This window comes from Lissotriton helveticus, chromosome 7 (assembly GCF_964261635.1).
Source record: "Lissotriton helveticus chromosome 7, aLisHel1.1, whole genome shotgun sequence".
Lineage (NCBI taxonomy): Eukaryota > Metazoa > Chordata > Amphibia > Caudata > Salamandridae > Lissotriton > Lissotriton helveticus.
Genome location: NC_136068.1, coordinates 27,075,663 through 27,088,614, shown reverse-complemented (window position 1 = coordinate 27,088,614; position 12,952 = coordinate 27,075,663). Strand labels below are relative to the sequence as shown.

Genomic DNA, 12,952 nt, shown 5'->3' with positions numbered 1-12,952 from the left:
AGCTCAGGCTGGCTCCTTACGGCAGTGATGGGAGAAAGGCCCAAAATGAAGTGAGGAGCTCCAAGGCAGCTCAGTGCTGGGACCATCGCAGGCCGTATGAAGCTGCCACACATGACACAGGGGTCAGGGAAATCCCAACAGTCCTGATTATGGCCCCGCTCCAGCTGGCCGGAAGAGGCCCCAAAATGAACCCTGGAGCAATGTGACCTGGTCCGGAGTAGCTGGTTTCCAGGGCCACATGTTGATTATGGAAGAGGGGTTCCGGGTGGGTCCAAACATCCTTCACAAGCCCCACTTCAGCTGGTTGCAGGAAGCCTAGAAGCCTGGAAGTTTGCCCCAGGGTGGCACGGTCAAACAGAAAGGCCACAGCAGGCTGCAGTTCAATTGTACCATGGTAAGGAGGGCCACACGGGCACCGTGCGGAGGACCCCATCACCGTGGTGATGGGGCGATGCAACCCCAGCAGTTCCTCACTGGCCCTCATCTTACCAGGACTAATGAAACTCGGGGACTGGCCCCAACAAGGTGCGGTGTGGCGTATTTGAAGCCGATCCCTCACGCGCCCTCAGTGGGCCGGATCAATCACCCACTGGAGGCGGGTGCTCCACAGGGGACCGCACCACTGATGGAAGCCCCCGGAGAGGCTTGGGAGGAGCACACTGCGGGGTCTAGGGGTGCATGCTGCCTATCAGGCCTATCCGGCCAGGCACCCCCCAGGCCTGCTCCCGGGCCACAAGTGTGGCACAAGGCTGCACCCCACAGCATCCTTTGTCTTCATGGCCCCCATGGCCCCTCTCAGGCCATCAACATCAGTGGGCCCTGCCTCATAGGTTGAGGGACATGGCCAGCAGGCCTCAGGGCTCGGATGCCCCTGTGGGAGGCACTGAAGGCGCTCCCCGGCGGGCCGTAGTCTCACGCAGCTCCGACATTAGGAGGCCATCGCAGTCAGCAACACAGCTCCACCCCCAATTTTAATTTTTTGTATTGGGATGGAGTGTTTAAAATAGAAATGGGATATTATAGCCTTGCTTTTTCATGTATCATTGTGCATAAATATATACATATATATTCATAACATAGATTTCATTATCATTCCATATATTATTCATTTAGATATTCCTTTTTGAATCATACATGTTCATGTACTCTGGTGTATTTCTTTAAATATAAATGCGCAATTGCCAATCTTGCTTGAATATCATTTTTAATGTTTGTTCTCAGTTAGCCCAAGACTTTGATTTTTTGGTTATTTTAAATAGTCATCAAAGTTTCATAGAATCTGATATCCTGATTTCTCAGTTATTGTTTCTAAAGCAGTAAACAATGTTTCTTAGAACATATGTAGGTGAAAGGCTGGAGGGGGCTACTATATTAATTGTTCATGCAAAAAAACATTTCATCAATGTTCAAGGCAGAATATATAAGCTGCATTACAACATTGTTAGCCAAGGAGGAACTTCAATCCTAGGCTTGCAGGTTAAGGGTAGTGCAGACGAGAGCTTTAGCTGCAAACATCTTTCGTAGCCGAAGGTTATAGAGAAGGCACATTGAGACTTTGTTAGAAATGGTGCTCTCTTCAGGGTCACCACCAAACATGTTGACTTCCTCCTCCTACTTTTTGCTCTATTCACTTCAGCTCTAAAGTTCTTGTGCTCTCCCTAAACATTGTATAGTTAGTTTACACCTCTTGGCATATTTCATTTACTTATAAGTCCATTGTAGCGCGGTATTCCATGCACCTAGGGGTTGTAAATTAAATGCTACCAGTGGGCTTGCAGCACTTACTGTTCCACCCACTTAAGTATCCCCATAAAACTTGTCCCAGGCTTGTGGTTGCAGCCTGAATTGAGCATCACACTGAAATGTCGTCTTAGGAATTTAAAACGCTTTGCCAAGCCTTAAACTCCCCTTTTAAAACAGATAAGTCATCCCTAGAGTACACCCTTGATAGAGCATAGGGTAGGGTGCTGTATAATTAAGAGGCTGGGCTTGTGCTTTTAAGTTTTACAAGCCCTGCTAGCGAAAAACTCCCAAATTAATTTTTTACTACAGTGAGGGCTACCCCTCCCATAAGATAGCATGGTAGATTCCTTTTTACATTTAATAAGTAGTAAATCCTCATTGAGAGAAGGTACATTTGTAATGTTTCGCACCTATGAAATTGCAATGATAAACCCTTTTTAATGGTAATTACAATTTTAAACATACCACTTTTAGATAGATGGGTTTCTTATGGTCTTATCCCTGTGTGCCTGCAGCCTAACTCCAATACATGTCTAGGATGGGTGACAGATGAGCTTTGTACATTCCCTCTAGACTGCCACACACAAAAGTAACTTAAGTGTGACTTGATGGGCCATCCACATCCTGGATATGATGGAAGGGAGGATCTGGGTGCAGCCTCGCCCTTACATCTGAATTTTTGCTGTGCAGACCTGCCTGCTGCCCTCCTTGCCTGGATGAGAAGGACTAGGCCTGCATCACTTGAACCCAGAGTCACTCCAAGGACTTCCTGACTTACCTCCTTTTGTGAATTCTCAGGGATATCATAGGCGTCCATTCACCCTGCTACAGCACCTGGACTTTGTCATCTGTGATTCTTCCCCTTGGAAGTGGGTATAAAATGCTGCTTGATTAAAAATGTGCATATCCACATTGCGCCGCTCAGAACTGGTGCATCTCCATTGACGAAAAGATTTGCTGATGCTGCGAGAATCAAATGCAAAGCACTGCATCGCCTACTGCACGGGGCATCACCTCCATCTTCGAGGCATCCCCAGATTTGCTTGGCTTGGAGTCAATGGATGGTCTCCATCCTAAGGATAGATGTCAAACATCACCATCTCTGCTCCTCACATCTCCCTCCACTTCGATGCAAACAATAGGCATATTTACAAGGGGTTATCGGCACCAGAACATCACTTTTTTGACATTCTGTTGGATATAACCCCTTTGCCTTATTTACAAGGCAGCGTAAAGCCACTTAACATGGCTTAATGCCGCCTTATAAACAATACCCTTATTTGCACAGCACTGAAAGGGACGGACAATGGGTGGTGCAATAGGCGTTCTGCCATAACACTCATTGATTTTTTATGCTGCCCCCAATTTACAAGGCTGACATAAATATGGGGCAAAGCCAAACATAAGACCAGGGAAAACCTGGTCTTAAGCAGGCACAATGAGAAGAAATGATTAATTGCTCCTCGTTTTTGCTGTTCCTACGTGTGCTGCATTCTGGGACACCTTCCTACAAACGAACAATCATTCCCTCAATGCGGGCACCCTTGCATCTTAGTGCAAGGGTGCCTGCGTTGGCGCTAGGCAGCTAAATTTTGCACCAGTGCTAGGGAAAACACAGGAGTGCATCGTATTGTCGTAATACAGGGCATCCATGCGTTTTCAGCATGTTGGAGCACAGCGTCACCAATTTATTTATTTAAACTTCTAAAGCGCGCAGCTACCCGCAGTGGGTTTCCCGGCGCTCAGGGACAGACTGAAGAAGAAAGACTGGCGAGCTGATTATTACAGGGCTACATATTACTGCTGAAAGAGCCAAGTTTTAAGTCCCTTACGGAAACGAAAGAGATTGGTTTCTGTCTTTAGGGACACAGGAAGAGAATTCCAGAATTTAGGACCTAAATGAGAAAAAGAACGTCCTCCCATTTTGGCCAGTCTAAATCTGGGGACAGAGAAGTCACCGTGAAGTGATGATCTTAAAGTTCGACTGGGTTTGTAGGCCTGGATAAGGTCCTGAAGGTATTTTGGAGCTGAACCATGTTTAGTTTTAAAAACGTGACACAGGGCTTTGAATTTAATTCTGTTTGGGATTTTAAGCCTGTGAAGGTCACGAAGTGCTGTAGAAGCAGAAGATCTTGTAGGAACGTTGCAGAGAAGACGGGCAGCAGCGTTCTGCACAACTTGGAGTTTTTTTATGGTTGTTTGGTCGGATCCAAGATATAGGACGTTGCCATAGTCCAATCGTAGCGTAACTCTGCGATCCGCCATTCTGTTGTAAATATGCCCTGATGTACTTTGCAGTGGGCCAGGGCAGATCCCTGTTTCTGACCAGCACTCAATCCCAGTCATCCTGATTTTTGACTTTCCCCCGGTCTATCTCGACCAGAGAACCTCGGTTGGTGCTTTATTCTTTTAAAGACTATAATTCCGTTGATTTTCTTCAAATTCATAGCTCCGGTTCTACTTATTGGATTTTTGTTGTTTGGTCTTGTTTTGTTTATTAAATTAAGCTCTATTTTCAAACCAGGTGTGGTATATTTTTGAATAGTGTTTTCACTCTTTTATTGTTTGCAGTGTTGCACAAATATTTTACACATCACTTCTTATGTCAAGCCTGACTTACCCTCACTAGTATTGTGGTTACTGCTTCGACAGGGTGCATACCTCTGCCTACCAGAAACAGTTTCTAATAGTCTTCCTTTTGGCTTATTTCCTACCAGAGGACATTACAGCTGGTGACTCACAGAGACTGAAACAAAAGCTGTCTCCCAACTGAGCATTGCTTCTGGTGCTCAAAAACAAAATGCAGGTGCCACAAAGGCCACATAAAACACTTAAACCAGGCCCCTTTTTGTGCTAAGATCAGCTTAGTTAGCCAGGGTTAGAGAGGTGTTGGGTATACCAATGTAGTGAAATCCTACATTTCTGTCATACTGTTAGATTATTTTCTGTTGTCATGATGGATTATAAATGTTTTTGCCACTATCATGTTGGTTTTCTTTGCAACTACTATTCATATTGTATGCCATAGGATAGCTTCTTTATTTTAATATAGTATAAAATGCATTACCAGTGTGCATTCTTTAAGTGTGGAAATATGATAAAAGAAGTGTTGGGGGTCCCCTAACTGTCCCTGTGAGTCTCAGTCACTGGACTGATTGTTACCTAATACACACATTACTCATGTACTTTTCAGTGGAGTGTAGGATGTTGCAGTTCATTGGGTTCTCTGTTTCATGTTGGTACATTGACTAAGTTTTTGGTGCCAGCGGGCCTAGTCAACCTTTTCCCAGGCCATTTTGTAGAGAGAATAACAGAACACCTGTAAGAAGACTACCAAGCCACTGAAGAGTGGTCTCAGTGTTAGCAGGGATGTATGACATTACAACGCATGCTTTTACATCGCATGCTTTTACAACGCGGTTTTTACATCGCATACCATTACAACGCATAGTGCTTTGAGGCGCTGGATAGTGAATTGTTTAATTTACTATTTCAACTCCAGTCCCCGTGGATAGTAGGGAAGGTGTTGGATAGTACATTAAACACATTCCCTATCCTAGAGCGCCCCCCAGCGCAATGCGTTGTAATGGTTTGCGTTGTAAAAGTTGCGTCGTAAAGGCACTGCGTGGTAAAAGTTGGGTTGTAAAGGATGTTTCCCGTTAGCAGTGGTGTATGTTGAAGATTATAGTTAAATGTTCTGGCACATCTCCCTTTAGCATAATTTCAATTTTGAATCTGTTGAGGTTTGAGAATCTTGAATGTTATGACGGGGTCTTGACACCTAGAAAATGCTTGGAAAGATTCTTGCAGGCTCTAAAGCAGACTTGTTTGTCATCCACGTATGAATGTAGGGTGACCATCGACAATTATTAGAGGATTTATGTAAATACTACATATAATTTGTGAATGCAGTGATGCACAGGGGCTTGGTGTTTGAAGGAAGGGGTGGTCACCATGTCTTACACTATAAAGACAAAATGTGAACCAGCACTTAGCTGAGGCACATTCCCACAGTGCAAGATGGCCTAGTGGAATTGCATGATCGAGAATGCGGATCACTGATAAGCGGAGGTATATTTGTATTATAAAAATATTGGTATTGGTATCTACATGAGGTATCATTCTATTTATTCTATAAAGACAGTTGCTCAACTGGGAGGTCAGAAACTATATATTGTGGAAGAGTCCACTTTTGTCTAAATGTTGTTATAGTTGAGTGACTAACACCTTTGTATTATTTTGGCTATGAGTAGGGGGCAGGAGGCTGCTGCCAGGTTGGGATTATCTAAAACGAACTCTTGTGTGGCAAATGGGGATTCTGGATGAATTGGTAAATGGGTTCCACATGCCTTTCAAGCACAATAAAAACCTGACCTTTAATAAAGATTAAGAAAGAAAAATAAGTTCCAAATGTGGAGATTATATGCACTTATTGGAGATAAATGTATAATTCCAACCTAAATACATTAGAAACATTTATTTTCAGGAGATAAAGTATAAACAAGCTATCACATGTTATGTTATCTCATGCTATTTGAAAGTGGGTTATTGGTAGGGATAAGTATGCACCTACCACTAGTAATAAGGCCATCAACATGGTATAGGGTCCGGTAAAGGTCTCAGTAAATTAGCCCTTGCTCAACCCTTGGTAACTGACAATGAGCATTCAGGTTTAACTCAGGGGACAGGAGTGTAAAGCATTTAAAAACACCAACGCATCAGATAAGTAAGACACAAAACACAATAAAAATCCCACACCAATGTATAAAAATAGGAAATATTTTTATGAACACACATACATGAAAATGGCAAAAATCTAATGTAAGGAACCAGATATATGAATTTTTAAAGATTAACCACTTTATAGTGCTTAAAACCATATAGCGCCACTCTAGGTCTTCTGGTCGCGCTGACGGGGAGAAAGTCAAAGTTTGAGGTTGACTTCGATGGAGTCCTGCTCGGATACACAGAGGGGCGATTCTGATTCGGGTCGGAAGGGCTCCGAACCATGTTCAGAGCCCTTCCGACCGAATCGGTCAGTGCCGGCCGGATTCCATTCTGACCGAGCCATTCCGACGGGCTCGGTCAGAATGGAATCCAACTTGGATATCCGGATGGCCTACGACGGGCTCGGAGAGCGTGTCTGCCATCCAGAAATGCTTTAGTACTCCCCCGGTCGCCTCTTAACGACCGAGGGAGTACAATGGCAGTTTTTCACTGCCTTTTCGTGCCGGTCTGTCTGGCACGAAACGGCAGTCGGAAACTGTCTTTGGGTCCCCCAGCAGTGCCCCCATGTGTGCAATGCCTGGGGGCACCTATGGTGCCCCTCTGTGGATCCCTGTACCCGGTGGCAGGCACCTTGGGTGTCGGCCACAGGGTGCAGGGATGAACTGCACCCCTGCTTTTCTCAATGCAGGCATGCATTCTGCTCGGAATGCATACTTGAAGTGTGAAGTATATGAATGCGAACAAACCCTGTTCGGTCGCATCGTATTAGCAAGGCCTAACTCACGACAGCAGGTCGGTGGGTTACTGCTCCTGACCGATGTCGGACGGACCTGAGTCCGTCCGACATTGGTATTGGCCCCTCGGTGGGAGGACCCTTTCAGAATGTTACCTTCACACTTAGAAACTTTTCGGGAGCCTTTTCTTCAGACATCACTGGACCCTCCGCAGCAGGCCAGATTCGGTGAGGGTGCGCTGGCTTACATTTCTGTGAGGCCCCCGTCAAATCCTGGAAGAATGAAGCTCTGGAGCTTTCAGCTGGATGAACCTGAAAGCCGAGCTGGGTCGCGGTTGAAGGTAGTCAGCTTGATTCCCAAGGCCAGGTCAGTCGCCTACTGGAGGTTTTTCACAAAAGTTCTCTAAACATCAGGAGGTTCTTCCTGAAGGTATCCGTGTCAGTTTCAAGTGTCCAAAACACTAATCCATTGGTATGGAATCTTCTAGATGGTTTCTGGGATATCTGGACTACAATTGCCACAATGCAACAGGCCAAATCCCTAAATGTCCACTGGACGCACTCGAATGGGACTCTTGATGGAAATTATGCTTGTGGGCTCTGTTTACCTGGAGATTGCAGGGAGTTAACTCATTAATCCTTCTTGACATAATGTAGAGTCCCCATGGCTGTCGTACCATATTGTGCAGCAGGCGCAGTCCTTCAGTGTGCAGGCCTTTGGGTCCAAATACAGATTCCAGCAGTGCAGTCTTTCTTCTCCTTGTATATTCAGGCAGTAGGTCTGAGAGACTATGCAGCTCTCACATATTTATTCAGTGTTCTGGGGCGACACGCAGGGGGGCACCTCTGTCCAATGAGATGCTGGGTGCCACCCAAAAGCATTGCAACTTCTTCCAAAGTGTTGCATCTTCTTGTCCCACGAAGCACTGCACTTCCAAAATCCAACATGGATGGTTTCGCTCCAGAGGAGTAGGAGCAGACTAAACCAACCCACTGAGTTACTCATTTCCATTAGCTCTCCTCCCCCGACCTCTTCAAATTTCTCTCCTAAACATACCATCTGGCTGGGGCATAGGATGTAGGGGTAGGTATGCCAGGCATTCCTTACTGATTTGTTCTCTCTTGAGCTCAGTTTGATTTTCCCAGCCCCCTTTGGATGACCTATCCTCCTGGGCTTTAGAGCTCTCTCCATCGGATAACCTCTGCTCTGGTCAGGCCACTTATCAACTAATCGGAGCAGCCTGGTTGAGCTTGTTTAGGCTGACTAATCAACAGGGACCATTAGAAGAATGGATTTAGGTTTACAGAAGAGGAAGTTCTATAACTTCTCTTCTGTACTAAGTATGATAAATTCAACTGTGGCAAGTTGTTGGATATATCATTAATAATCTTTTAAGACCTTGAATGATATTGTTTTACTCCTTTCCTAGCAATAGTTATATCTAAATAAAATATTGCAATGTTAGCCTACGGAGATAAGTATCAACAATGGGGAAAAACTACATGGGCAGTTTTTCCAACACCAGGGCGTATAAAACATCTTTTATAAGGTCCCTGCTCATAGATTCATGGCCCCCGTTCCTGGGAAGACTTTGGGGGTGTCAAATACTTAAAAATAAGGTAGATTATCACTTTTAAAGTATCCATACTATTTACTTTAAAGGACAGTCAGCAGTGCACACATGCAAAACTTCCTTGCCTTACTATGTACTAGGGACTTATAGATTGTTTGAACCCCTTGGTCCTATTATCTACTAGGGACATATAGGGTCTGTCATTGCCAATTGTAAGTGTACCCTATTACATGTACCTTTTTAAACAAAGCACTGGCCCTGGCCTGGTTATCAGAGCTCAGAGACAGTCAGTTACCATCAGTAGCATTCAGCATAAAATGTAGGTGAACAGGGCAAAAGAATGACTTTCTAACATATGTTATGTTAATATGATGTGTAAAGCACATGGCTGCGCCAGCAACGGGGCTTCCCAGCCCTAACACAGTAGACTGGCATTATGCATCAAGGGCCAGATGTAGGAGCTAAAATACCGGTCGGTAACGGCCGATTTCGGCCGTTACCGACCGGTATTTAAGAATTGGCATGTAGGGGCCCTATTTTACCGATTCGGTAAATTTACCGAATCGGTAAAATACCGAATTGGTATTTTTACCGATTCGGTAACTGCAAGATATAGATGGGACTCTTCCCACAGGCCTTACAGATTCGGTATTTTACCACCCAATCCAATTGGGTGGTAAAATACTGAATCCAGGTGTGCATGCACATGTGTGCATGCACACCTATGCCATGTGACATACAGACATGCCCTTAGGCACACATGCCTGTATTCGGGGTGCTAGAGGGTGTCAAAGTGACACCCCATGCACCCTTTCAAAAATCGGTATTTACCAAATCGGTAAATATCGATTCGGTACTGCCCATTGATTCCTAAATCTCCCTCCTTCATATTTACCGATTCATAAATACCGAATCGGTAAAATTCGGTATTTATGAATCGGTAAATACGCTTTTCCTACATCTGGCCCCAAGAGAGGTGGGGAAGGTGCAGAGAGGCATAGGTAGCAAACAACCAGGTTTGATGTTTTTTTCCTGAAACAAAATGGTTCTGCATGTTCCTTAGTTCGGGAGGCATGATGTTCCACACCCAAGGGATCACTGCCAGATTTCATTCTACAGTGTGAAGTGCTGTGGTAGGAAGATAGGGCTGCATGAACTCTGAGAGAATGGGAACCATGAGTGATCAATGTGATAGAAAACCATTTTAAGGGGAGTAAGTGACACACATGAATCTTAGGGTCCGGTACCCCAGAGGGTTTTGGCACTGGAAAGAAGAGGGATGTTTCTCAATGGGATTAAAGCAAGATTATGATGGGAATGAGAGGCCATGAATATATCAGAAATTGACATTTGCACCTTTTTCTTCCCTACAGAGAATGTTTTTATCCCTGTTATTCAAGCTGTGACTCAGAACCCAGTAGAGAATGGATCACTGGTTCTGGTCTGCAATGCATCGGGCACAGACGTCTCCTATCAGTGGTACCAGGATGGCAAATTGATTACATCTGGAGGAAGGATCAATACGACTAGTAACAACCAGACTCTCACTCTTTCACCCTGCACCAGGAATGACACCGGAACCAACTTCACCTGCAGGGCGTCCAACGCGGTCAGTCATTCCACCGGCAGCCAATACACTCTCACCGTCAGCTGTAAGTGGGACCAGGAAACTCATCATTTTCTTTCTTTCATCAGACAGACATTTTGCAGCTACTGCAAATGTGGGTTTCTTTTAGCATTATATCTTAAAAGGGCCTATAACAAGTTATACATTTCTTTTAAAACAAAGAGACACATTTTGAGATTCTTGGAATTAAGGGGTGGAGATATGAGGGCCAGTTATACTAATGCAAGCCATAATCTCAAGAATCATTGATTAACATCCCCAGAACTGTGACTAATATGTGGGTCCCTTACCACATGTGGCTCTTGATTCCACAGAGTTTCCAGGGTACATGGTACACTTGCTACATGTGGAGAATGTCTACACCCAGTAATATCAGGTGTGAGAACAGAGTGTCACTCACAATCAGATGGTTTACTATGTCACCAGACATAACAATCAGGACATCTTAGAACTTTTATCGACAGACTATAACATGACATTAAAAGCACACAAAATCATTACAAAAAAGCCAAGAACAACATGTTACCGAAGACATTTACGTGCCTGCCCATCTCCTTTGCACATTGACCTGCTGTTATGATTCATGTTGTCCTGAGTTAAACCTCCAGCTCTGCTAGTAGCTTTCAGCTCCAGTTGCTCTGTCCTGTTTGCTGAGGCTTCTTAAAATCAGATTAGTATTTTGTGTCCCCAGTCCTTCTGCAGTAGTTACACATTCTATGGGAAGTTGTCCTCATGACCCCTTGCCTCCACTCCCATGTATTGTAGTCTCAGTTCTAAGCAATAGCTCTGGTGAACATACTACTTTTGTTTGGCTGTGTGTCCTTAGTACACACTGACACACCTCTGTAACTCCTCCTTTCATCCCTTTCCACCACACTAGACGTGTTTACATTCTGCCCTCATTGAACGTGAGGTTTATTAATAATAATAATAATACTAATAATAATAATAAAAATGATAATGATAATAATAATGATAATAATAATAATAATGATAATAATGATAATAATAACAATAACAATCACGATAATAATACAAATAATAATAATGATAATGATAATACTACTAATAATAATAATAATGATAATGATAATAACAATGATAATAATAAAAATAATAATGATGATGATGATGATAATATTAATGATGATGATGATAATAACAATGATAATAATAACAATGATAATGATAATACTACTAACAATAATAATGATAATAATAATAATGATAATGATAAAAATAATAATGATGATGATAATAATAATAATGATGGTGATGATGATGATGATAACAATGATAATAATAACAATGATAATGATAATACTAATGATAATGATAATGATAATAATAAAAATAATAATAATGATGATGATGATGATGATAATAACAATGATAATAATAACAATGATAATGATAATACTACTAACAATAATAATGATAATAATAATAATGATAATGATAAAAATAATAATGATGATGATAATAATAATAATGATGGTGATGATGATGATAATAACAATGATAATAATAACAATGATAATGATAATACTAATGATAATAATAATAATGATCATAATAAAAATAATAATGATGATGATGATGATGATAATAACAATGATAATAATAACAATGATAATGATAATACTACTAACAATATTAATGATAATAATAATAATGATAATGATAAAAATAATGATGATGATGATAATAATAATAATGATGGTGATGATGATGATAATAACAATGATAATGATAATAATAACAATGATAATGATAATACTAATGATAATAATAATAATAATAATGATAATGATAATGATAATAACAATGATAATGATAATAATAATAATGATACTGATAATAATAATAATAATGATGAAGATGATGATGATGATAATAATATTAATAATAATAATAATAATGATGATGATGAAGATAATAATAATACTAAAGCATTTCTAAAGCGGGCAGCTACCTCAAACAGAGGCTTCCCGGCGGTTTCATATGCTCAAACTTCTGTCCAGCTGTTTCCAGTCTGTTGTTTTCTGCGAAGGTGAAGTACTGGATACCCCACTGCAGGCGACATCTTAGGAATGAGATGAAATGCAGAAACATTCTTTTGTTGAATCCCACCTCTTTCCCAGCTCCCATGTTACCTTGTAATAGAGCCTTGTCACTTTAAATTCAAGGGGTCTAATAGTCTCTCTGACCACACACGATATTTTATTTACTATCGCCAATCCAACTTTCCATTTAACTGCATGTTCTATTCACTCTGTTGTGCACAGAGTTACTTATCTCTATTCCAAACACCACATCCTACTTCTGCCTGCCCTGCAGCTCTCCTTATGATTGCTAGGTGGACAGCTGATAATAGCTGACCCATGTGTATCCCACACACCACCTCCCTTGCCTCCATTGGACTCCACTGATTACTCAGTCCATTACTGCATTCACATGACATCTGAAAATCATTTACAGCCTAATACAGAGGAAAAGGCAAAGGTGATGGATGAAACATTAGTAAACAGTCTTAGCCACAAATTC

General features: G+C 42.2%; 1 protein-coding gene across 1 annotated transcript in view; it reads left to right on the top strand.

Moving 5' to 3' along the window:
• Positions 1 to 12,952, top strand: part of LOC144768901 (hemicentin-2-like) — a 538,034-nt gene that overhangs the window by 19,503 nt on the left and 505,579 nt on the right. Inside the window, exon 3 of the mRNA XM_078652914.1 lies at positions 10,152 to 10,430. Within this exon, the coding sequence (XP_078509040.1) occupies positions 10,152 to 10,430 (279 nt within the window). The remainder of the gene's footprint in view (positions 1 to 10,151; positions 10,431 to 12,952) is intronic.